This window comes from Liolophura sinensis, unplaced genomic scaffold (genome assembly GCF_032854445.1).
Source record: "Liolophura sinensis isolate JHLJ2023 unplaced genomic scaffold, CUHK_Ljap_v2 scaffold_99, whole genome shotgun sequence".
Lineage (NCBI taxonomy): Eukaryota > Metazoa > Mollusca > Polyplacophora > Chitonida > Chitonidae > Liolophura > Liolophura sinensis.
The window spans coordinates 81810-108685 of NW_027018038.1; the positions used below are offsets into that span (position 1 = coordinate 81810).

The window sequence follows — 26876 nt, forward strand, 5'->3', positions numbered from 1 at the left end:
TGGGAGAATCTTGAGTGGTAGATTTTGAGGATTATCTGGGGGAGTAATAATAATGGTTGGTCATGCTTTTTCTTCGTCGGGCCTTTTTTTCATAGCCAATATTTTTTATAATAAAAGAGGATCTCGAAGAATCCTAATTTGTAAAGGATTTATTTGTATTTTACCGATTTTAAGACTATCTTTATTTCTATTATGTTCTGCTAATATAGCTGCTCCGCCTTCGTTAAACTTATTGAGAGAAATTATAATAATTATTAGGATTTTAAAAGTATCTCCTTTTCTTTTCTTTCCTTTAGCAATCCTAAGATTTTTAGTAGCTGTTTATAGTTTATTTTTGTACACTAACACTCAGCACGGACAGTTCTCAAGTTTTATTAACCCTTTCAATGGGGTAGGGATTTTAACTTATTTAGTTATCTTTATACATTGAATTCCTGTTCAATTAACTTTATTAATCGGAGGATTATTTTTTTGTTAACTTAGTTTATAAAAACATTAGATTGTGATTCTAAAATAAAGGCTTTACTTAGTTAACAATGAAATTTATTATGAATAGCAGGTTATTTGCTTCGTTATTTCTTTTTTTTTATGTATTTTTAGGGGTAAAGGCGGTAGCTATACTTATATATTACCATAAGAGAGTTTTATTACATATTATTTTTTTCGAATTAAATTCTGTTTTTATAACCTTTCCTGTTATCTTTGATTGAAAAAGAATTATATTTAGAGTTCTAGTTTGTTTTATTTCTAGCTGCGTAATATTTTTCTCTAAAAGTTACATATCTAATGATATTTTTTTATCTCGGTTTGTTTGAATTGTTATATTATTTGTTTTATCCATAAATTTTTTGATTTTTATTCCAAATTTAATTTCTTTATTATTAGGCTGAGATGGGCTAGGGTTAGTTTCATTTTGTTTGGTGATTTATTATCAAAATCCTAAATCATTAGGGGCCGGATTAATAACCGCTTTTATAAATCGGATTGGAGATGTTGGGATTTTAATAAGAGCTGGTTGAATGTTTAGCCAAGGGCATTGAGATGGTACTTTTATTTGAAATTTTGATATAAGATATATAAGAGCTTTTATAATTCTTCTAGCAGGTATAACTAAAAGTGCTCAAATTCCTTTTTGCAGATGACTTCCAGCTGCTATGGCGGCTCCAACCCCTGTCTCAGCTTTAGTTCATTCCTCTACCTTGGTCACAGCCGGGGTTTTTCTTTTAATTCGATTTTTTTCTTTCTTAGACCAGCTTGTATGGTTTAAACCAGCAGTTTTATTCATTTCAGTAAGAACTATATTAATAGCAGGAATTGCAGCCAACTTTGAAATAGATTTAAAAAAAATCATTGCCTTGTCTACTTTAAGCCAGCTAGGAGTAATGATAATAAGGATTGGAATTGGTTATCCTGAGTTAGCTTTGATTCATTTATTTACTCATGCTTTATTCAAGGCCCTTCTCTTCTTGTGTGCCGGAAATATTATTCATCTCCATAATAATAATCAAGACATTCGAAAAATAAGACAGCTTTGGAAACATTTGCCTGTAACTAGAACTTGTTTTAATATTGCTAACCTAGCTTTATGTGGAATTCCATTTTTCGCAGGATTTTATTCTAAAGATTACATTATTGAGATAATAATTTTTGATCAAATAAACTTGGTTACAAGAATAATAGTTTTCTTGGCTACTTTTTTAACTGTAATATACTCTGTCCGTTTGTCAATTCTTGTTTTCTGAAGTTCTATAACTCAAAATCCCTATCTATGCAATAGAGATGAAGATATTTATATTCTTATGCCTCTATTAATATTAACAAGAGGGGCTATCTTAAGAGGGGCGGCTTTTTCTTGATTGATAATAAGACCTGCGCTTATTCCTTTTATTAGTATATTTGACAAAATATTAGTTTTATCTCTAACAGTGGTCAGAGGGGCTATAGGAGGAATTTTATTTAGAAATGCTTTTCACAAAAAAAAGATAATAATCAATGATTTTTTTTCATACATATGATTTATATCTCTTTTAAGCAATAACTTTGTTAGTATTCCGGTTCTAAAGTCAGGACAAATAGCCCTTAAAGTTTTAGACTTAGGTTGGTTAGAAAACATCAGGGGAGAAGGAATTTTTAGATTTTTAATCAACTGTTCTAGTAATAACCAAAAAAGTCAAGGAAATTTATTTAACTCTATTGTTAGATTAAGTCTAATCACTTTAAGATTTTTTCCTCTTTTTTTCTATTTTTTCTAATAGGATATGTAGCTTATTGATAAGAGCGTAGCAGTGAAGTTGCTAAGGAATTATGTTTTAATTATATCTATTAGCGTTATATAACTATATAAATCTAATTATTTATCTATAGTTCAGGGTGATCGTCTGAGTAAAGAGTAATTAATAATGAAAAAATATAAGCTTGAATTAAGCTAACTCCAACTTCGAACATAAAATAAAAAATCTCAATAAAAATTAAAAGTAAAATGATGATTGAAGAGTATCTAAAAATACCTGCTCTTAAATAAGCCCCAATAAGACCTAAAATAATATGGCCAGCTCTTATATTTGCGGTTAACCGAATTGATAAAGTAATAGGTCGAACAGAAATACTAACTGTCTCAACTAGAACTAGAAATGGATTTAAAACCCTAGGGGCTCCTCTTGGTAAAAAATGAGAAATTACTCTTTTTAAATTAAAAAATACTCCCGATAGGATCAAAGCAAATCAAAGAGGAAGCCCAAAAGAAAAAGCAAAGACTAAGTGACTAGTGATTCTAAAAACATAAGGAGATAGGCCCAGAAGATTTATAATAATTAATATTATAAAAATAGAAATAACGGCATTGTTAAAACCACTTATTCTTCCTCCTTTTGTCCGTATTGCCTGTATTATCATAAATCCCTTAATCTTAATTACAAAAGCAGCTCAACGCGAAGATCCTCTTCAATAAAGCCTTTGGATATAATATAACGGCAATGCTCTTATTATTCAAATTAAAGGAATTTTTTTCAGAATAGTAAAGTTTTGTTCATCAAATCTAGAGAAGATATCTATTAACATTTTATTAAAACATATTAAATTATCATATTCAACTTTTATTTTTAGTTTTTCTGGATTTTCTTTCTTTCTTAACATAGTATTCTTTCTTTTTTATTCATCAGATTGAAATTATAATAAAAAAAACTATAGATCAAAAGAGAAAAATCAACAATAATCAATTTAAAGGGGCTAGCTGAGGCATAAAGAAATACTAACTTAGTAGTAACTAAAACTTGACAAGTTTTTATTATGAATTAACTAACTTCTTAATTATCAGAAGTAAATCTTAAAATTCAATTGATAAATGAATTTGTATCTACCACTTCCAATACAATTGGTATAAAAGAATGATTAGCCCCACAAATCTCAGAACACTGTCCATAAAATACTCCGGGGATCTTAGAAATAAATCTGAGTTGATTAAGACGCCCAGGAACAGCATCAGCTTTTATTCCTATTGAAGGAACTGTTCAGGAATGAAGAACGTCAGCTGCTGTAACTAATACCCGAACTTTAGAATTTATAGGAACCACTCTTCGATGATCTACTTCTAATAATCGATAATCCCCCCTATTCAATTCTTCAGTCGGAAGTATATAAGAATCAAATTCCACTGTCAGAAAGTCCGAGTATTCATATCTTCAATATCATTGATGTCCAATAGCTTTTACAGTTAAAACAGGAGATTCAACTTCATCTAGCAGATATAATAATCGTAAAGAAGGAAAAGCTAAAAAAATTAAAATAACCGCTGGAAGAATAGTTCAAATAGTTTCAATTTCCTGCCTTTCTAAAGTAAACCGAGATGTTATTTTGTTAGACATTAATGAAATAGCAGCATATATTAAGAGTCTAATAATTATAATTAGTACTAATATTGCATGATCATGAAAAAAAATTAGTTGCTCCATTATAGGAGATGCCGCATCTTGAAATCCTCATTGTCCTCAAAAAGCCATATCTTAACTTAAGTTACAATCGCCCCTGTTTCATCACTACCATGGAAATCTAAAGGGACAGTGTTATCTCATTCTAAAGCAGAGGACAAATGTCTTCTTCAAATAACTCCTCGCTGAGAAATTAATCTTTCTCAGACAATAAATATGAAAAACAGCACTGCAATAAATGAAATTAAAGAGCCAATAGAAGATACTACATTTCATTTTATATAAGCGTCTGGATAATCTGAATATCGCCGAGGTATTCCTCTTAACCCCAGGAAATGTTGAGGAAAAAAAGTCAAATTTACTCCGATGAACATAATAAAAAAATGGGACTTAGTCCATCGTTCATGTAAAACAAGGCCAGATATTAGTGGATATCAGTAATTAAAAGCTCCGAAGAGAGCAAATACAGCTCCTATTGACAAGACATAGTGAAAATGTGCTACTACATAATAACTGTCATGTAACATAATATCTAAAGAAGAATTAGATAGGACGATTCCTGTTAATCCTCCTACAGTAAATAAGAAAATAAATCCGAGCGCTCATAATATAGCCCTTTCATACTTAATTCGGGAACCATGAACCGTAGCTAATCATCTAAAAATCTTAATTCCGGTTGGAACTGCAATAATTATAGTCGCTGCAGTAAAGTAAGCACGAGTATCTACGTCCATACCAACTACAAACATATGATGAGCTCAAACGATAAATCCTAATAATCCAATAGCTAATATCGCATAAATTATTCCTAGGGTGCCAAAAGTTTCCTTTTTAGACGTATAATGTATTACAATATGGGAGATCATTCCAAATCCTGGAAGGATTAAAATATACACTTCTGGGTGTCCAAAAAACCAAAATAAATGTTGATATAAAATTGGGTCACCGCCTCCTGCTGGGTCAAAAAATGCTGTGTTAAAATTTCGGTCTGTTAACAATATTGTGATTCCCCCTGCTAAAACTGGGAGAGATAGAAGTAAAAGAATAGCTGTGATTTTTACTGACCAAACGAATAGAGGAAGTCGTTCCAGCTGTATTCCTTTTCAACGTATATTAAAAACAGTAGTGATAAAATTTACAGCTCCCAAGATAGAAGAAACTCCAGCTAGATGGAGAGAAAAAATAGCCAAATCAACCGATCCTCCTGCATGGGCGATATTTCCAGCCAAAGGAGGATAAACGGTCCATCCGGTTCCCACACCTCTTTCAACAGCAGCAGAACCTAATAATAGGCATAAAGCAGGAGGAAGAAGTCAAAATCTCATATTATTAAGCCGAGGAAAAGCTATATCTGGAGCACCTAATATTAAAGGAACTAACCAATTACCAAATCCCCCAATCATTATAGGTATTACTAGAAAAAAAATTATTACAAAAGCATGAGCTGTAACAATAACATTATATAATTGGTCATCCCCTAGTAAAGCCCCAGGCTGTCCTAACTCAGCACGAATTAGAAGACTTAGTGCAGTTCCCACTAGCCCTGATCAAATTCCAAATAAAATATATAAAGTTCCAATATCTTTATGATTAGTAGAAAAAAATCATCGCATACTAAATTAAAGCTCCCAAATAATTAATAAAACAAATACCTCCTAAATTTAATACTAAAAATATGCTAATAAAAAAAAATTCTTTTTTATTCATTTTTTTTCAAGAAACAGAACTCCTTAAAATTACAGAGAACCCTAGAATTAAATAATAATATAATCTAATTATTGATCCTAAAATTAAAATAAAAGGCAAAAAAAGAATATTTATAACAATTAGCTTCCTAAGAACCAATCACTTAGAAAAAAATCCTAATAAAGGGGGTATTCCCCCGAGTGAAATAATAGTTACGCAAAAGCACGCTCGTGAGAATTTTCTTCATATAAAAATACTTAAGAATTGTTGACTATTTTTAACTTCCTCTGTTAAAAATAAACTTAGTGCGGAAAATAAGATTAAAGAATACAGAAAAAGGTAAATAAAAGATATTTCTACTCTGATTAAAGATGCAGAGATCATTCAACCATTATGAAGAATTGAAGAATAGGCTAATAATCCTCGAATAGAAGTTTGATTAAGTCCACCAACCCCTCCAAAGAATCTTGATATTAATACCATTATAATTGCTTGGATAGACGAGATATAGAAAAAAAAACAAATGAGAAATAAAGGAGCAACTTTCTGTCAAGTTATTAATAAAGAATTAGATACCCAAGACAAACCGCTGATTACTCCTGGAAGTCAAAAGTGAAAAGGTGCTATCCCCATTTTTAATAGAAGACTTATTATAATAAAACTTCTACTAAAAATTTTCCTTCTTACTATAGATCAATCTCCTTGCTCTCAAAATACTATAGAAGCTAATAAAAGCAGTAAAGCTGAAGCTACTGCTTGAATCAAGAAATACTTAATTGCAGATTCAACCTCTTCACTTAATCCTTTCTGCACTATTATTGGAATAAAACTTATTAAATTTACTTCCAAACCGAGTCAAGCCCCGAATCAATGCGTAGAACACAAGGAAAAAATTCTACTAGAAAACATAATAAGTATAAATATTGTAACAAATGGAAAATTTAACAACTTAAAAAATAAAATGGAGTTGAACCACTTAAGTTATAGTTAGCAGCTACAGCTTGTTCCGAACTATTTTTAACTATTTACCCATTTTAACCTTCCCTGAGCTCATTCATATAAAGTTCCTCCCAATAAAACTAAAATAATAAGAATAGCTGTAATTAACGAAAAAACGTCTGAACTTATGTTACTAGAGATTAAATATGGTAATAAAAGAATAATTTCAACATCAAAAATTAAAAAAATAACAGTAATTAAAAAAAATCGCAGAGAAAAAGGAAGCCGAGAATTTCTTTTTGGGTCAAATCCACATTCAAAAGCTGATCTCTTTTCTCGATTTTCCTTCTTCTTTTTTGTCATAAATAAAGCTACATAAGAAAGAATAAAACTAAGAATTAAATTAAATCTAAAAAATCTTAACAGTAACATCATAAGGCATTAAAGATTATTAATCTTTTAATTTACAACATCAATGTAATCCGTTCTTCCGGCGTAATACCTGAATAGATAATATTTTTATTCCTTTTTAGTTAACAGCTAAATGCTTCATCAGAGCTTCTATTCAGTATATTCAATAATCTTAGAACAGTTCTATTTGTTATTTTATGAGCCGAAATCATAAGGGTTAGCTAAGACAGACAATAGAATGGGATAGAGGATAAAATTCCTATTATTTAAATGCAAATTAAATCTTTTTTTTAAAGTACTGTCCCTAAGGATATAATATTATCATAACTAAATTAAAAGTTTAGTACCTTTCTTAGGTTACTTAGAGTAAATTATTTATCAATATTTTGTTAACTTACGATCCTCATCAGTAAATCGAAATGTAAAGAAATAGTCATACTACATCAACAAAGTGTCAATACCAAGCTGCTGCTTCAAACCCAAAATGATGATTAGCAGAAAAATGATACATCATATTTCGTACTAAGGTAATCAACAAGAATGTACTTCCAATTAAAACATGGAGTCCATGAAATCCTGTAGCAACAAAAAAAGTTGACCCATAACACCTATCTGCAATTGTAAATGAAGTCTCTATGTATTCCCCTGCTTGTAAGAAAGTAAAATAAATACCTAAAAGAACTGTGACCGTCAAAGCATAGTTTGTTCTTTTTCAATTACCCTCAAGTAATCTATGATGAGCCCAAGTTACTCTTACTCCAGAAGCTAATAAGACAGCTGTATTTAATAAAGGGACTTGAAAAGGATTAAGCGGAACGATTCCTCTTGGAGGTCAATTTATACCAATTTCTGGAGTGGGGGCTAGTCTTGAATGAAAATAAGCCCAAAAAAAAGCAAAAAAGAAAAGTACTTCGGAAGTAATAAATAAAATTATTCCTCATCGCAATCCCTGAGATACTTTTAAGGTATGATACCCTTGAAAAGTGCTCTCCCGAATAACATCACGTCATCATTGGATTATCGTTAGTATAATAAGAAGAATTCCTAGAGAGTAAAGTAACACAGAATGCCCGTGAAACCATCTTGCTAATCCTACAGTAAGACAAAAAGCCCCCATTGATCCTGTTAAAGGCCAGGGACTAAACTCAACCAAATGAAATGGGTTTCGAATCATGGCTTGCTAACACTTTGAAACTTTATATCTTCTCTAGAGAAGAAGGAGTGTTTCATGTACTTTTATATAGTTATTTCTATAGTATATATATACATGTGTATATTCATACATACATACATATATACATATATATATATATATATATATATATATATATATATACATATATATATATATATATATATATATATATATATATATATATATATATATATATATATATATATATATATATATATATATATATATATATATATATATATATATATATATATATATATATATATATATATATATATATATATATATATATATATATATATATATATATATATATATATATATATATATATATATATATATATATATATATATATATATATATATATACATATATATATATATATATATATATATATATATATATATAGATAGATATAAGTAATTAATCAATCTAGGTTTTGCTACAATAGGTTAATCTAATAATTCTACAAAGTAAAAACCTAAGATTAAAGAGATTGTAGTGTAATTTTGCACAATTGATTTTCATTCAATTAGTATATATCTGTTATCTTTCTTATTATGTTTTACTTGTTATCTTAGTATATATAAGTACAGCTATTTTCCACATAGTAAGGTTAACAAAGATGTTAAAGATAATATAAATAGACCACACAAGTAAAATAAAACCCTATATTTTAAATCAAATTAAAAAGTGGTGTAGAGAAAAGCCCGTAGGATTTTGATTCCTAAAGAAAAAATTAAATATTTTTCTTTTTAAAACACTAAGTTAAAAAACTACAGGTCTTCAAAACCTGAAATGAGATATTGATTCTCGTGTTTTGTTATAAAGCAAGATGGCTGAATTGAAGGCGGTAAATTGTAGCTTTGCTAATGAAATATATTTCTCTTGTTGGTTTCGTAGTTGAATTACAATAGTGAATTGCAGGTTCATTGGTGCCTTGCGGCTGAAACTTTAGAATTATTTATTAAAATAGTAAGATAAGCTAAGTTAAGCTATTGGGTTCATACCTCAATTATGAGATAAATCTCTCTTATTAGGAGAATTTGGTTTTGGTTTTGATTTGGCTTGTGCTAGCGATAACACATGATAGTTTTGTTTGAAACTGTAAGTTATGTATCTATCTTTTTGGCTCTTAAAGAGGTTAGTCAGATGGGTTTGTTATTATCAAAGATATTGATGACAGAAATATTTACAACATCAGTGTAGAATATTAATCAAAAAGGGAACTTTGTATTAGGCAGGGCTAATAAAGGTAGCTAAATTTGTGCCAGCAGCTGCGGTTAAACAATAAGCTTAAGTCAAATAAAGGCGGTAAAAAATAGTTATGTGATTAAAAGTCATTTTTTGTATTATATAAAGGTAGAATTTTAATATAAATGCAGAGTTAATTTGTGGCTATGTGCAGAATCTGTGAAGCTTTTAGTTAAAACTGGGATTAGATACCCCATTATTAGGAAATTAAATTTGTTTACCTGGGGATTACGAGCTATAGCTTAAAATCCAAAAGACTTGGCGGTACTTTAATTTCCGTCCAGGGGAGCCTGTCCTTTAAATCGATAATCCACGTTAAACCTTACTTTACTTATTTATTTAATTAGCTTGTATACTGCCGTCATCAGCTTACGCTTGAGGCTAATAAAGTTGGCTTTTTAATTTAGTATTTTTATGTCAGGTCAAAGTGCAGCTTATGGTAAAGTAGTGATGGGTTACAATTTAAATTCGAATTTCTGTAGTTTTATTGCAATAAAGAATGAACGGTGGACTTGGAAGTAATATTTATTTAGAATAATAATATGAATGTGGTTACTAAAGTGTGTACATATCGCCCGTCGCTCTCTTAAAAATAAGAGATAAGTCGTAACATAGTAGGGGTAGCTGAAGCTGTTCCTTAGGATATAGCATAGTAAAATGTTTTTTATTTACACTGAAAAGAGGGTTGATTAAACCTATCCTAAATAGCTAAAAATTTATTTAAATGATATTTGTTAAAAATATTAAAGTTTTTGCGGGCTAGTAGTTTAAACGAAAGTCATAGAGAAAACGAAAGTACTGTAAAGGAAAATATTAAATATATATGATAGTATAAATTAATTTTAGTACCTTTTGCATTATGGTTTAACGAGAAATAAGCTTGTTTTAATGTTTTCTAGAAAGAAGAAGAGTTATATTCAGACGAATGAATAGTGTAGCATAACTATTTTTAGATCTGTTTATGGTAGTGAAACGCTAACGGATTTTCTGATAGCTAGTTGGAAGAGAAAAGCATTTGAGTGCGATTTATAAATGAAAAATAAAGTGTGATTTAGCTTGATTTTTATTTGTAAGTTTTTGTTTTTTAGGTTGAGCTAAAAAATTGATGAAAATTTATGGTTAAATTTAATGTAATGTAGGTTTAATAGTTTCTATCATTTTTACGGTTTTATAACGAAGTTTTATTAGGATTGTATGATTAAAATTTTCTGTTTATATTTTCCCTTAATTTGTAATTATGTTGAATTTAATATTTATGTTGAAATTAGTATTGGTTTATTTCTTGCTTGATGGTTTTGAACTTAAAGCTGAAACTTTTTATATATATTGAAATGAGAAAAAGGAACTCGGCAAATATGAATTTCGCCTGTTTATCAAAAACATCGCTCTTTGTAAATATAAAATAAGGAGTCGTACCTGCCCGGTGAAAAATTTAACGGCCGCAGTACCCTGACTGTGCAAAGGTAGCATAATCATTTGCCTTTTAATTGAAGGCTGGAATGAATGGTTTGACGAAATTCTTCTGTCTCTATCTTATTAAATAGAATTTAATTTTTAGGTGAAGAAGCCTGAATGAAGTCAAAAGACGAAAAGACCCTGTCGAACTTTAGAGTAATTATAAAATTATATGCTTTTTAGAATAAATGTTTTTTAGAATTTCTCTTTTGTTGGGGTGACAGAAGAACAGATAAAGCTTCTTTTAGTTGAGGAAACTTATATGTTGAAAAGATCCATAAAAATTTATGATAGTAAGATAAGTTACCGCAGGGATAACAGCGTTATTTTTCTGGAGAGTTCAAATTGAAGGAAAAGATTGCGACCTCGATGTTGGATTGGAATACCTAATAGGCGGAGAAGCTTGTTGTTGGGGGTCTGTTCGACCTTTAAATTTCCACATGATCTGAGTTCAAACCGGTGTAAGCCAGGTTGGTTTCTATCTTTGATAAAATATTATTGGTTTTAGTACGAAAGGATTAAGCTGATAAAAATTTTTTATAGATGTCAAGTTAGCAAAATAGTGCAAATAGTTTAGAACTATTATATGAAGGTTAAAATCCATCATTTGATATATTGTTTTATGAACTAAAGTGGCAGAGTAGTGCAATAGAGTTAAGTTCTATAAATAGATTGGGAGATCTCTTTAGTTGTGAAGGTTAGTTTTGTATGAATGGTTGTTTCTTATGTTTGTATTCTTTTAAGTGTAGCTTTTTTTACTCTTTTTGAGCGTAAGGGGTTAGGGTATGTTCAAATTCGCAAAGGGCCTAATAAAGTAGGATATATAGGAGTAATTCAGCCTTTAGCTGATGCTTTGAAGTTATTTTTGAAAGAGGAAAGGGGAATTAGAGTATCAAATAAAGGACCTTATTATGTGGGGCCGGGGTTGAGTTTAGTTTTATCTTTATGTCTTTGATCTTTATATTGAACTAATTTTAGGGTATGGAGGATAGAGCTTAGAGTTATGTTTTTTTTGTGTGTTTCTGCTCTTAATGTTTATGGTACTATGGTTAGGGGGTGAGCTTCTAATTCTAAGTATTCGCTTCTTGGGGCTCTTCGAGCAGTGGCACAGACAATTTCTTATGAAGTGAGGTTATTTTTACTTTTATTATCCGTTATTAGCTTAAGAGGTAGATTAAGTTTTAGTAAGATTGGCTTATTTCAATATTCATTTTGGAACATAGTAATTTTGTTTCCTGTTTTTTTTATATGGCTTGTTGTTTGTGTGGCGGAGACTAATCGGGCTCCTTTTGACTTTGCTGAAGGAGAATCAGAGCTAGTCTCTGGGTTTAATGTAGAATATGGTGGAGGTGTTTTTGCTCTAATTTTTCTTGCTGAATATGCAAGAATTTTGTTTATAAGAATAATAACTTCCATTATTTTTCTAGGGGAACAAAATATAAGGATTTTTAGTCTTTTTTTTTTCTGAAGTAAGGTGGTGATTGTTAGATTTTTCTTTATTTGAATTCGAGGGACTTACCCCCGTTTTCGTTATGATCTTCTAATGAAATTGACTTGGCTGAGTTTGTTGCCAGTTTCTTTGTTTGTGTTAGTTTGAGGAGTTGCTTTTAAATTTTTAGTTGTAGTTTTTGGGATCAGATAGCAAGATATCTTGTTTTTTGACTTCCAATGCCAATGTTTTGTTTTAAACTACTATCTGGACATGACTATGCTATCTTTGTTTTCTTTAATTTTAAGAATTGGATTTATCTTACCCATAGTGTCGCAGCCTTTGTCAATGGGAAGTTTAATTTTGATTAATAGGTTTATAATTAGGATCTGTGTTTTTTTCGAGAGGGGGAGTTGGTTTGGATTTATTTTATTTTTAATTTATATTGGAGGCCTATTAGTAATATTTGCCTATGTCACAGCATTAACTCCTAACTTAGTATTTAAGAAAGGAAGTTTAAAGTTTGGGTTTTTTTTGATATATTTTTTTTGAGTTAGTTTATTCTTATGTAGTAGTGTTGTTGGGATCCCTGGGGAAGTAGAAAGACTTTCACTTCTATGGGAAGGAGGATATCATAAGCAAGGGATATCCTTATTCTCTTTTTTTGGGGGAATGACTGCAAGGGGGTTAGTTCTTATTCTGTTGTTTATTTTGCTATGTGTAGTTAAAGTTTGCTATAAAAGCAAGGGAGCCTTACGTCCTTATAAGTAATATGCTTAAACCTTTGCGTTCTAGTCACCCTATTTTGAAGATTTTTAATGGATCTTTGGTGGACCTTCCTTCTCCTCCTAATCTGTCTATTTGATGAAATTTTGGTTCTTTATTAGGATTTTGTTTAGTTTTACAAATTTTAACTGGGCTGTTTTTAGCAATACATTATGCTACTAGAGTAGATTTAGCTTTTTCATCAGTAGCTCATATTGGTCGGGATGTTAATTTTGGGTGGGTTATTCGAAGGGCTCATGCTAATGGGGCTTCTTGGTTTTTTATTTGTATTTACTTTCATATTGCTCGAGGGCTTTATTATGGTTCTTATGTTAATATTCACACTTGAAATTTAGGAGTGATTCTTTTTTTCCTAACAATAGGAGCAGCTTTTATTGGATATGTCTTACCGTGAGGGCAGATATCTTTTTGAGGAGCTACTGTTATTACTAATCTAGTTTCTGCATTACCCTATATTGGTAAAGATGTAGTACAATGAATTTGGGGGGGATTTGCTGTTGATAATGCTACATTAACTCGATTTTTTACTCTTCATTATTTGGTTCCTTTTATTATTATATTATTTAGAGTATTGCATTTATTGTTTTTGCATGAAACGGGATCTAATAACCCTTTAGGATTAAACAGAGACATGGAAAAGGTTAGTTTGCATTCTTACTACTTATTAAAAGACTTAATTGGATTTCTTTTAGTTAGTTTTTTTCTTGTTATACTTGTCTTATTGGAACCTAATCTATTAACAGACCCGGAGAATTTTATCCCTGCTAACCCCTTGGTTACTCCAGTTCATATTCAGCCGGAATGATATTTTCTTTTTGCTTATGCTATTTTACGATCTATCCCTAATAAGCTAGGAGGAGTTCTTGGGTTACTAATGTCCATTGTAGTTCTTTTTTTTGTTCCCTTACTTCACTTAGGTGAATTTCGTTCATTAAGTTTTTATTTTTTAAATCAAGGGTTATTTTGATCTTTTGTTTCAGTCTTTTTTCTATTAACATGGATTGGTAGTCAGCCCGTGGAAGATCCTTTCATTACGATGGGGCAAATTTTGACTTTATTATATTTTTCTTTTTTTATTTTGAACCCAGTCTTCCAATGAAGAAGAGATTATGTTTTAAAAAAATAATTATTGATTACTATTCTCTTGGGAGTCAGTGTTTTGAAAACACGAAAGAAGTGTTCGAATCACTTAATAGTTTACTAAAAGAATATAATGTATTCAGTCTTTGGTTTACAAGACCAATGCTTATTAAAGCTTTTTTAGCGGATTTATTAAGATATGATAAGACTTTTTAATTCTATTTTTAGTGTTGGGGTAGTAATGAGGATTCTTTCTTTAATAGTTTTTTGTCTACAGCGAAAACACTTACTAAACTCTCTTTTAGCATTAGAAATAATAATGTTATCGATTTTTTTGGTTGTACTAGCTTCTAGCGCTAATATTAGGAGAGAAGGAATTATAGTTTTTGTAATATTAACTTTGGCTGCTTCAGAAGCAGCTTTGGGGTTAAGTTTATTAGTAATTTTAATTCGTAGACATGGGAATGACTACGTTTCTTCTTTATCAATACATAAGTGTTAGCTTCCTTAATTCTATCTTTCTTAGCTGTGTTTTTAACGAGAAATAAAAAGTGGAAGTGATACTATAGGAGATGAAGATTTTTATTGATGTTTCTTTTTATTTTGTTTTATTTTTACTCTTCTATAGGGGTTCCTAAAATTATTGGATTCTTGTTTGCGGATTCTTTATCTATTGTTTTGATTTTACTAAGGTGTTGAATTTCTTCTTTGATAATTTTGAGCAGAGGAGCAATTTTGTTTAAAAATTTTAGTAGTGGGGTTTTCTGTAATTCTGTAATTATTTTAAATCTAATAATTATTTTAGTTTTTATACAAGAAAATTTTATTTTATTTTATATCTTTTTCGAAGGCTCTTTAGTACCTACGCTTTTGTTAATTTTAATTTGAGGGTATCAGCCGGAGCGCCTTCAGGCTGGAATATATATAGTAATTTATACAGTAGCGGGAGCATTGCCTTTCTTGCTTAATTTGGTTTTTTTGTTCAAAGCTAATGGGTCTCTTTCTTTATTAATAAAATGAGGCTTGCCTTTTTTTATAAGAGATTTAATATTTTTTCTATGATGATTCTTTATAATTTTGGTTTTTCTTGTTAAACTTCCTTTATTTGGGGTTCACTTGTGATTACCTAAAGCCCATGTAGAAGCTCCAGTTGCTGGTTCTATAATTTTAGCAGCTCTTTTATTAAAGCTGGGGGGCTACGGCTTAACTCGAATTGTTATAATTTTTCCTAAAATTAATATAACTTTAAGAAGATCTTTATTGATTTTTAGAATTATAGGAGGGGTTTTAAGAAGAATGGTGTGTATTCGTCAAATCGATATAAAAAGGTTAATTGCCTATTCTTCTATTGGTCATATGGGCTTGATGGCTGGGAGAATCTTGAGTGGTAGATTTTGAGGATTATCTGGGGGAGTAATAATAATGGTTGGTCATGCTTTTTCTTCGTCGGGCCTTTTTTTCATAGCCAATATTTTTTATAATAAAAGAGGATCTCGAAGAATCCTAATTTGTAAAGGATTTATTTGTATTTTACCGATTTTAAGACTATCTTTATTTCTATTATGTTCTGCTAATATAGCTGCTCCGCCTTCGTTAAACTTATTGAGAGAAATTATAATAATTATTAGGATTTTAAAAGTATCTCCTTTTCTTTTCTTTCCTTTAGCAATCCTAAGATTTTTAGTAGCTGTTTATAGTTTATTTTTGTACACTAACACTCAGCACGGACAGTTCTCAAGTTTTATTAACCCTTTCAATGGGGTAGGGATTTTAACTTATTTAGTTATCTTTATACATTGAATTCCTGTTCAATTAACTTTATTAATCGGAGGATTATTTTTTTGTTAACTTAGTTTATAAAAACATTAGATTGTGATTCTAAAATAAAGGCTTTACTTAGTTAACAATGAAATTTATTATGAATAGCAGGTTATTTGCTTCGTTATTTCTTTTTTTTTATGTATTTTTAGGGGTAAAGGCGGTAGCTATACTTATATATTACCATAAGAGAGTTTTATTACATATTATTTTTTTCGAATTAAATTCTGTTTTTATAACCTTTCCTGTTATCTTTGATTGAAAAAGAATTATATTTAGAGTTCTAGTTTGTTTTATTTCTAGCTGCGTAATATTTTTCTCTAAAAGTTACATATCTAATGATATTTTTTTATCTCGGTTTGTTTGAATTGTTATATTATTTGTTTTATCCATAAATTTTTTGATTTTTATTCCAAATTTAATTTCTTTATTATTAGGCTGAGATGGGCTAGGGTTAGTTTCATTTTGTTTGGTGATTTATTATCAAAATCCTAAATCATTAGGGGCCGGATTAATAACCGCTTTTATAAATCGGATTGGAGATGTTGGGATTTTAATAAGAGCTGGTTGAATGTTTAGCCAAGGGCATTGAGATGGTACTTTTATTTGAAATTTTGATATAAGATATATAAGAGCTTTTATAATTCTTCTAGCAGGTATAACTAAAAGTGCTCAAATTCCTTTTTGCAGATGACTTCCAGCTGCTATGGCGGCTCCAACCCCTGTCTCAGCTTTAGTTCATTCCTCTACCTTGGTCACAGCCGGGGTTTTTCTTTTAATTCGATTTTTTTCTTTCTTAGACCAGCTTGTATGGTTTAAACCAGCAGTTTTATTCATTTCAGTAAGAACTATATTAATAGCAGGAATTGCAGCCAACTTTGAAATAGATTTAAAAAAAATCATTGCCTTGTCTACTTTAAGCCAGCTAGGAGTAATGATAATAAGGATTGGAATTGGTTATCCTGAGTTAGCTTTGATTCATTTATTTACTCATGCTTTATTCAAGGCCCTTCTCTTCTTGTGTGCCGGAAATATTATTCATCTCCATAATAATAATCAAGACATTCGAAAAATAAGACAGCTTTGGAAACATTTGCCTGTAACTAGAACTTGTTTTAATATTGCTAACCTAGCTTTATGTGGAATTCCATTTTTCGCAGGATTTTATTCTAAAGATTACATTATTGAGATAATAATTTTTGATCAAATAAACTTGGTTACAAGAATAATAGTTTTCTTGGCTACTTTTTTAACTGTAATATACTCTGTCCGTTTGTCAATTCTTGTTTTCTGAAGTTCTATAACTCAAAATCCCTATCTATGCAATAGAGATGAAGATATTTATATTCTTATGCCTCTATTAATATTAACAAGAGGGGCTATCTTAAGAGGGGCGGCTTTTTCTTGATTGATAATAAGACCTGCGCTTATTCCTTTTATTAGTATATTTGACAAAATATTAGTTTTATCTCTAACAGTGGTCAGAGGGGCTATAGGAGGAATTTTATTTAGAAATGCTTTTCACAAAAAAAAGATAATAATCAATGATTTTTTTTCATACATATGATTTATATCTCTTTTAAGCAATAACTTTGTTAGTATTCCGGTTCTAAAGTCAGGACAAATAGCCCTTAAAGTTTTAGACTTAGGTTGGTTAGAAAACATCAGGGGAGAAGGAATTTTTAGATTTTTAATCAACTGTTCTAGTAATAACCAAAAAAGTCAAGGAAATTTATTTAACTCTATTGTTAGATTAAGTCTAATCACTTTAAGATTTTTTCCTCTTTTTTTCTATTTTTTCTAATAGGATATGTAGCTTATTGATAAGAGCGTAGCAGTGAAGTTGCTAAGGAATTATGTTTTAATTATATCTATTAGCGTTATATAACTATATAAATCTAATTATTTATCTATAGTTCAGGGTGATCGTCTGAGTAAAGAGTAATTAATAATGAAAAAATATAAGCTTGAATTAAGCTAACTCCAACTTCGAACATAAAATAAAAAATCTCAATAAAAATTAAAAGTAAAATGATGATTGAAGAGTATCTAAAAATACCTGCTCTTAAATAAGCCCCAATAAGACCTAAAATAATATGGCCAGCTCTTATATTTGCGGTTAACCGAATTGATAAAGTAATAGGTCGAACAGAAATACTAACTGTCTCAACTAGAACTAGAAATGGATTTAAAACCCTAGGGGCTCCTCTTGGTAAAAAATGAGAAATTACTCTTTTTAAATTAAAAAATACTCCCGATAGGATCAAAGCAAATCAAAGAGGAAGCCCAAAAGAAAAAGCAAAGACTAAGTGACTAGTGATTCTAAAAACATAAGGAGATAGGCCCAGAAGATTTATAATAATTAATATTATAAAAATAGAAATAACGGCATTGTTAAAACCACTTATTCTTCCTCCTTTTGTCCGTATTGCCTGTATTATCATAAATCCCTTAATCTTAATTACAAAAGCAGCTCAACGCGAAGATCCTCTTCAATAAAGCCTTTGGATATAATATAACGGCAATGCTCTTATTATTCAAATTAAAGGAATTTTTTTCAGAATAGTAAAGTTTTGTTCATCAAATCTAGAGAAGATATCTATTAACATTTTATTAAAACATATTAAATTATCATATTCAACTTTTATTTTTAGTTTTTCTGGATTTTCTTTCTTTCTTAACATAGTATTCTTTCTTTTTTATTCATCAGATTGAAATTATAATAAAAAAAACTATAGATCAAAAGAGAAAAATCAACAATAATCAATTTAAAGGGGCTAGCTGAGGCATAAAGAAATACTAACTTAGTAGTAACTAAAACTTGACAAGTTTTTATTATGAATTAACTAACTTCTTAATTATCAGAAGTAAATCTTAAAATTCAATTGATAAATGAATTTGTATCTACCACTTCCAATACAATTGGTATAAAAGAATGATTAGCCCCACAAATCTCAGAACACTGTCCATAAAATACTCCGGGGATCTTAGAAATAAATCTGAGTTGATTAAGACGCCCAGGAACAGCATCAGCTTTTATTCCTATTGAAGGAACTGTTCAGGAATGAAGAACGTCAGCTGCTGTAACTAATACCCGAACTTTAGAATTTATAGGAACCACTCTTCGATGATCTACTTCTAATAATCGATAATCCCCCCTATTCAATTCTTCAGTCGGAAGTATATAAGAATCAAATTCCACTGTCAGAAAGTCCGAGTATTCATATCTTCAATATCATTGATGTCCAATAGCTTTTACAGTTAAAACAGGAGATTCAACTTCATCTAGCAGATATAATAATCGTAAAGAAGGAAAAGCTAAAAAAATTAAAATAACCGCTGGAAGAATAGTTCAAATAGTTTCAATTTCCTGCCTTTCTAAAGTAAACCGAGATGTTATTTTGTTAGACATTAATGAAATAGCAGCATATATTAAGAGTCTAATAATTATAATTAGTACTAATATTGCATGATCATGAAAAAAAATTAGTTGCTCCATTATAGGAGATGCCGCATCTTGAAATCCTCATTGTCCTCAAAAAGCCATATCTTAACTTAAGTTACAATCGCCCCTGTTTCATCACTACCATGGAAATCTAAAGGGACAGTGTTATCTCATTCTAAAGCAGAGGACAAATGTCTTCTTCAAATAACTCCTCGCTGAGAAATTAATCTTTCTCAGACAATAAATATGAAAAACAGCACTGCAATAAATGAAATTAAAGAGCCAATAGAAGATACTACATTTCATTTTATATAAGCGTCTGGATAATCTGAATATCGCCGAGGTATTCCTCTTAACCCCAGGAAATGTTGAGGAAAAAAAGTCAAATTTACTCCGATGAACATAATAAAAAAATGGGACTTAGTCCATCGTTCATGTAAAACAAGGCCAGATATTAGTGGATATCAGTAATTAAAAGCTCCGAAGAGAGCAAATACAGCTCCTATTGACAAGACATAGTGAAAATGTGCTACTACATAATAACTGTCATGTAACATAATATCTAAAGAAGAATTAGATAGGACGATTCCTGTTAATCCTCCTACAGTAAATAAGAAAATAAATCCGAGCGCTCATAATATAGCCCTTTCATACTTAATTCGGGAACCATGAACCGTAGCTAATCATCTAAAAATCTTAATTCCGGTTGGAACTGCAATAATTATAGTCGCTGCAGTAAAGTAAGCACGAGTATCTACGTCCATACCAACTACAAACATATGATGAGCTCAAACGATAAATCCTAATAATCCAATAGCTAATATCGCATAAATTATTCCTAGGGTGCCAAAAGTTTCCTTTTTAGACGTATAATGTATTACAATATGGGAGATCATTCCAAATCCTGGAAGGATTAAAATATACACTTCTGGGTGTCCAAAAAACCAAAATAAATGTTGATATAAAATTGGGTCACCGCCTCCTGCTGGGTCAAAAAATGCTGTGTTAAAATTTCGGTCTGTTAACAATATTGTGATTCCCCCTGCTAAAACTGGGAGAGATAGAAGTAAAAGAATAGCTGTGATTTTTACTGACCAAACGAATAGAGGAAGTCGTTCCAGCTGTATTCCTTTTCAACGTATATTAAAAACAGTAGTGATAAAATTTACAGCTCCCAAGATAGAAGAAACTCCAGCTAGATGGAGAGAAAAAATAGCCAAATCAACCGATCCTCCTGCATGGGCGATATTTCCAGCCAAAGGAGGATAAACGGTCCATCCGGTTCCCACACCTCTTTCAACAGCAGCAGAACCTAATAATAGGCATAAAGCAGGAGGAAGAAGTCAAAATCTCATATTATTAAGCCGAGGAAAAGCTATATCTGGAGCACCTAATATTAAAGGAACTAACCAATTACCAAATCCCCCAATCATTATAGGTATTACTAGAAAAAAAATTATTACAAAAGCATGAGCTGTAACAATAACATTATATAATTGGTCATCCCCTAGTAAAGCCCCAGGCTGTCCTAACTCAGCACGAATTAGAAGACTTAGTGCAGTTCCCACTAGCCCTGATCAAATTCCAAATAAAATATATAAAGTTCCAATATCTTTATGATTAGTAGAAAAAAATCATCGCATACTAAATTAAAGCTCCCAAATAATTAATAAAACAAATACCTCCTAAATTTAATACTAAAAATATGCTAATAAAAAAAAATTCTTTTTTATTCATTTTTTTTCAAGAAACAGAACTCCTTAAAATTACAGAGAACCCTAGAATTAAATAATAATATAATCTAATTATTGATCCTAAAATTAAAATAAAAGGCAAAAAAAGAATATTTATAACAATTAGCTTCCTAAGAACCAATCACTTAGAAAAAAATCCTAATAAAGGGGGTATTCCCCCGAGTGAAATAATAGTTACGCAAAAGCACGCTCGTGAGAATTTTCTTCATATAAAAATACTTAAGAATTGTTGACTATTTTTAACTTCCTCTGTTAAAAATAAACTTAGTGCGGAAAATAAGATTAAAGAATACAGAAAAAGGTAAATAAAAGATATTTCTACTCTGATTAAAGATGCAGAGATCATTCAACCATTATGAAGAATTGAAGAATAGGCTAATAATCCTCGAATAGAAGTTTGATTAAGTCCACCAACCCCTCCAAAGAATCTTGATATTAATACCATTATAATTGCTTGGATAGACGAGATATAGAAAAAAAAACAAATGAGAAATAAAGGAGCAACTTTCTGTCAAGTTATTAATAAAGAATTAGATACCCAAGACAAACCGCTGATTACTCCTGGAAGTCAAAAGTGAAAAGGTGCTATCCCCATTTTTAATAGAAGACTTATTATAATAAAACTTCTACTAAAAATTTTCCTTCTTACTATAGATCAATCTCCTTGCTCTCAAAATACTATAGAAGCTAATAAAAGCAGTAAAGCTGAAGCTACTGCTTGAATCAAGAAATACTTAATTGCAGATTCAACCTCTTCACTTAATCCTTTCTGCACTATTATTGGAATAAAACTTATTAAATTTACTTCCAAACCGAGTCAAGCCCCGAATCAATGCGTAGAACACAAGGAAAAAATTCTACTAGAAAACATAATAAGTATAAATATTGTAACAAATGGAAAATTTAACAACTTAAAAAATAAAATGGAGTTGAACCACTTAAGTTATAGTTAGCAGCTACAGCTTGTTCCGAACTATTTTTAACTATTTACCCATTTTAACCTTCCCTGAGCTCATTCATATAAAGTTCCTCCCAATAAAACTAAAATAATAAGAATAGCTGTAATTAACGAAAAAACGTCTGAACTTATGTTACTAGAGATTAAATATGGTAATAAAAGAATAATTTCAACATCAAAAATTAAAAAAATAACAGTAATTAAAAAAAATCGCAGAGAAAAAGGAAGCCGAGAATTTCTTTTTGGGTCAAATCCACATTCAAAAGCTGATCTCTTTTCTCGATTTTCCTTCTTCTTTTTTGTCATAAATAAAGCTACATAAGAAAGAATAAAACTAAGAATTAAATTAAATCTAAAAAATCTTAACAGTAACATCATAAGGCATTAAAGATTATTAATCTTTTAATTTACAACATCAATGTAATCCGTTCTTCCGGCGTAATACCTGAATAGATAATATTTTTATTCCTTTTTAGTTAACAGCTAAATGCTTCATCAGAGCTTCTATTCAGTATATTCAATAATCTTAGAACAGTTCTATTTGTTATTTTATGAGCCGAAATCATAAGGGTTAGCTAAGACAGACAATAGAATGGGATAGAGGATAAAATTCCTATTATTTAAATGCAAATTAAATCTTTTTTTTAAAGTACTGTCCCTAAGGATATAATATTATCATAACTAAATTAAAAGTTTAGTACCTTTCTTAGGTTACTTAGAGTAAATTATTTATCAATATTTTGTTAACTTACGATCCTCATCAGTAAATCGAAATGTAAAGAAATAGTCATACTACATCAACAAAGTGTCAATACCAAGCTGCTGCTTCAAACCCAAAATGATGATTAGCAGAAAAATGATACATCATATTTCGTACTAAGGTAATCAACAAGAATGTACTTCCAATTAAAACATGGAGTCCATGAAATCCTGTAGCAACAAAAAAAGTTGACCCATAACACCTATCTGCAATTGTAAATGAAGTCTCTATGTATTCCCCTGCTTGTAAGAGAAAGTAAAATAAATACCTAAAAGAACTGTGACCGTCAAAGCATAGTTTGTTCTTTTTCAATTACCCTCAAGTAATCTATGATGAGCCCAAGTTACTCTTACTCCAGAAGCTAATAAGACAGCTGTATTTAATAAAGGGACTTGAAAAGGATTAAGCGGAACGATTCCTCTTGGAGGTCAATTTATACCAATTTCTGGAGTGGGGGCTAGTCTTGAATGAAAATAAGCCCAAAAAAAAGCAAAAAAGAAAAGTACTTCGGAAGTAATAAATAAAATTATTCCTCATCGCAATCCCTGAGATACTTTTAAGGTATGATACCCTTGAAAAGTGCTCTCCCGAATAACATCACGTCATCATTGGATTATCGTTAGTATAATAAGAAGAATTCCTAGAGAGTAAAGTAACACAGAATGCCCGTGAAACCATCTTGCTAATCCTACAGTAAGACAAAAAGCCCCCATTGATCCTGTTAAAGGCCAGGGACTAAACTCAACCAAATGAAATGGGTTTCGAATCATGGCTTGCTAACACTTTGAAACTTTATATCTTCTCTAGAGAAGAAGGAGTGTTTCATGTACTTTTATATAGTTATTTCTATAGTATATATATACATGTGTATATTCATACATACATACATATATACATATATATATATATATATATATATATATATATATACATATATATATATATATATATATATATATATATATATATATATATATATATATATATATATATATATATATATATATATATATATATATATATATATATATATATATATATATATATATATATATATATATATATATATATATATACATATATATATATATATATATATATATATATATATATATATATATATATATATATATATATATATATATATATATATATATATACATATATATATATATATATATATATATATATATATATAGATAGATATAAGTAATTAATCAATCTAGGTTTTGCTACAATAGGTTAATCTAATAATTCTACAAAGTAAAAACCTAAGATTAAAGAGATTGTAGTGTAATTTTGCACAATTGATTTTCATTCAATTAGTATATATCTGTTATCTTTCTTATTATGTTTTACTTGTTATCTTAGTATATATAAGTACAGCTATTTTCCACATAGTAAGGTTAACAAAGATGTTAAAGATAATATAAATAGACCACACAAGTAAAATAAAACCCTATATTTTAAATCAAATTAAAAAGTGGTGTAGAGAAAAGCCCGTAGGATTTTGATTCCTAAAGAAAAAATTAAATATTTTTCTTTTTAAAACACTAAGTTAAAAAACTACAGGTCTTCAAAACCTGAAATGAGATATTGATTCTCGTGTTTTGTTATAAAGCAAGATGGCTGAATTGAAGGCGGTAAATTGTAGCTTTGCTAATGAAATATATTTCTCTTGTTGGTTTCGTAGTTGAATTACAATAGTGAATTGCAGGTTCATTGGTGCCTTGCGGCTGAAACTTTAGAATTATTTATTAAAATAGTAAGATAAGCTAAGTTAAGCTATTGGGTTCATACCTCAATTATGAGATAAATCTCTCTTATTAGGAGAATTTGGTTTTGGTTTTGATTTGGCTTGTGCTAGCGATAACACATGATAGTTTTGTTTGAAACTGTAAGTTATGTATCTATCTTTTTGGCTCTTAAAGAGGTTAGTCAGATGGGTTTGTTATTATCAAAGATATTGATGACAGAAATATTTACAACATCAGTGTAGAATATTAATCAAAAAGGGAACTTTGTATTAGGCAGGGCTAATAAAGGTAGCTAAATTTGTGCCAGCAGCTGCGGTTAAACAATAAGCTTAAGTCAAATAAAGGCGGTAAAAAATAGTTATGTGATTAAAAGTCATTTTTTGTATTATATAAAGGTAGAATTTTAATATAAATGCAGAGTTAATTTGTGGCTATGTGCAGAATCTGTGAAGCTTTTAGTTAAAACTGGGATTAGATACCCCATTATTAGGAAATTAAATTTGTTTACCTGGGGATTACGAGCTATAGCTTAAAATCCAAAAGACTTGGCGGTACTTTAATTTCCGTCCAGGGGAGCCTGTCCTTTAAATCGATAATCCACGTTAAACCTTACTTTACTTATTTATTTAATTAGCTTGTATACTGCCGTCATCAGCTTACGCTTGAGGCTAATAAAGTTGGCTTTTTAATTTAGTATTTTTATGTCAGGTCAAAGTGCAGCTTATGGTAAAGTAGTGATGGGTTACAATTTAAATTCGAATTTCTGTAGTTTTATTGCAATAAAGAATGAACGGTGGACTTGGAAGTAATATTTATTTAGAATAATAATATGAATGTGGTTACTAAAGTGTGTACATATCGCCCGTCGCTCTCTTAAAAATAAGAGATAAGTCGTAACATAGTAGGGGTAGCTGAAGCTGTTCCTTAGGATATAGCATAGTAAAATGTTTTTTATTTACACTGAAAAGAGGGTTGATTAAACCTATCCTAAATAGCTAAAAATTTATTTAAATGATATTTGTTAAAAATATTAAAGTTTTTGCGGGCTAGTAGTTTAAACGAAAGTCATAGAGAAAACGAAAGTACTGTAAAGGAAAATATTAAATATATATGATAGTATAAATTAATTTTAGTACCTTTTGCATTATGGTTTAACGAGAAATAAGCTTGTTTTAATGTTTTCTAGAAAGAAGAAGAGTTATATTCAGACGAATGAATAGTGTAGCATAACTATTTTTAGATCTGTTTATGGTAGTGAAACGCTAACGGATTTTCTGATAGCTAGTTGGAAGAGAAAAGCATTTGAGTGCGATTTATAAATGAAAAATAAAGTGTGATTTAGCTTGATTTTTATTTGTAAGTTTTTGTTTTTTAGGTTGAGCTAAAAAATTGATGAAAATTTATGGTTAAATTTAATGTAATGTAGGTTTAATAGTTTCTATCATTTTTACGGTTTTATAACGAAGTTTTATTAGGATTGTATGATTAAAATTTTCTGTTTATATTTTCCCTTAATTTGTAATTATGTTGAATTTAATATTTATGTTGAAATTAGTATTGGTTTATTTCTTGCTTGATGGTTTTGAACTTAAAGCTGAAACTTTTTATATATATTGAAATGAGAAAAAGGAACTCGGCAAATATGAATTTCGCCTGTTTATCAAAAACATCGCTCTTTGTAAATATAAAATAAGGAGTCGTACCTGCCCGGTGAAAAATTTAACGGCCGCAGTACCCTGACTGTGCAAAGGTAGCATAATCATTTGCCTTTTAATTGAAGGCTGGAATGAATGGTTTGACGAAATTCTTCTGTCTCTATCTTATTAAATAGAATTTAATTTTTAGGTGAAGAAGCCTGAATGAAGTCAAAAGACGAAAAGACCCTGTCGAACTTTAGAGTAATTATAAAATTATATGCTTTTTAGAATAAATGTTTTTTAGAATTTCTCTTTTGTTGGGGTGACAGAAGAACAGATAAAGCTTCTTTTAGTTGAGGAAACTTATATGTTGAAAAGATCCATAAAAATTTATGATAGTAAGATAAGTTACCGCAGGGATAACAGCGTTATTTTTCTGGAGAGTTCAAATTGAAGGAAAAGATTGCGACCTCGATGTTGGATTGGAATACCTAATAGGCGGAGAAGCTTGTTGTTGGGGGTCTGTTCGACCTTTAAATTTCCACATGATCTGAGTTCAAACCGGTGTAAGCCAGGTTGGTTTCTATC

General features: G+C 29.9%; 5 protein-coding genes and 3 pseudogenes across 5 annotated transcripts; 2 read left to right on the top strand and 6 right to left on the bottom strand.

Annotated features, from left to right (window-relative positions):
- Positions 1-533: 533 nt before the first annotated feature.
- Positions 534-2254, top strand: LOC135481458 (NADH-ubiquinone oxidoreductase chain 5-like). Its single transcript, XM_064761275.1, is given in 1 exon segment — positions 534-2254. A coding segment is annotated over 1 exon segment (1206 nt). The 5' UTR covers positions 534-536; the 3' UTR covers positions 1743-2254.
- A 1740-nt stretch (positions 2255-3994) lies between these two features.
- Positions 3995-4672, bottom strand: LOC135481460 (cytochrome c oxidase subunit 1-like; annotated as a pseudogene).
- On the bottom strand, positions 3995-5536 carry LOC135481461 (cytochrome c oxidase subunit 1-like). The gene is given in 1 exon segment (XM_064761276.1): positions 3995-5536. A coding segment is annotated over 1 exon segment (855 nt). The 3' UTR covers positions 3995-4681.
- Positions 5537-7326: 1790 nt separating this feature from the next.
- On the bottom strand, positions 7327-8148 carry LOC135481459 (cytochrome c oxidase subunit 3-like; annotated as a pseudogene).
- Positions 8149-16062: 7914 nt separating this feature from the next.
- On the top strand, positions 16063-17783 carry LOC135481462 (NADH-ubiquinone oxidoreductase chain 5-like). Its single transcript, XM_064761277.1, is given in 1 exon segment — positions 16063-17783. A coding segment is annotated over 1 exon segment (1206 nt). The 5' UTR covers positions 16063-16065; the 3' UTR covers positions 17272-17783.
- A 1740-nt stretch (positions 17784-19523) lies between these two features.
- Positions 19524-20201, bottom strand: LOC135481463 (cytochrome c oxidase subunit 1-like; annotated as a pseudogene).
- Positions 19524-21065, bottom strand: LOC135481464 (cytochrome c oxidase subunit 1-like). Its single transcript, XM_064761279.1, is given in 1 exon segment — positions 19524-21065. A coding segment is annotated over 1 exon segment (855 nt). The 3' UTR covers positions 19524-20210.
- A 1829-nt stretch (positions 21066-22894) lies between these two features.
- On the bottom strand, positions 22895-23426 carry LOC135481470 (cytochrome c oxidase subunit 3-like; the record flags this gene model as incomplete). Its single annotated transcript, XM_064761282.1, is given in 2 exon segments — positions 22895-23149; positions 23152-23426. Coding segments are annotated over 2 exon segments (530 nt in total), but the record flags the coding sequence as incomplete, so codon positions are not given.
- Positions 23427-26876: the final 3450 nt, after the last annotated feature.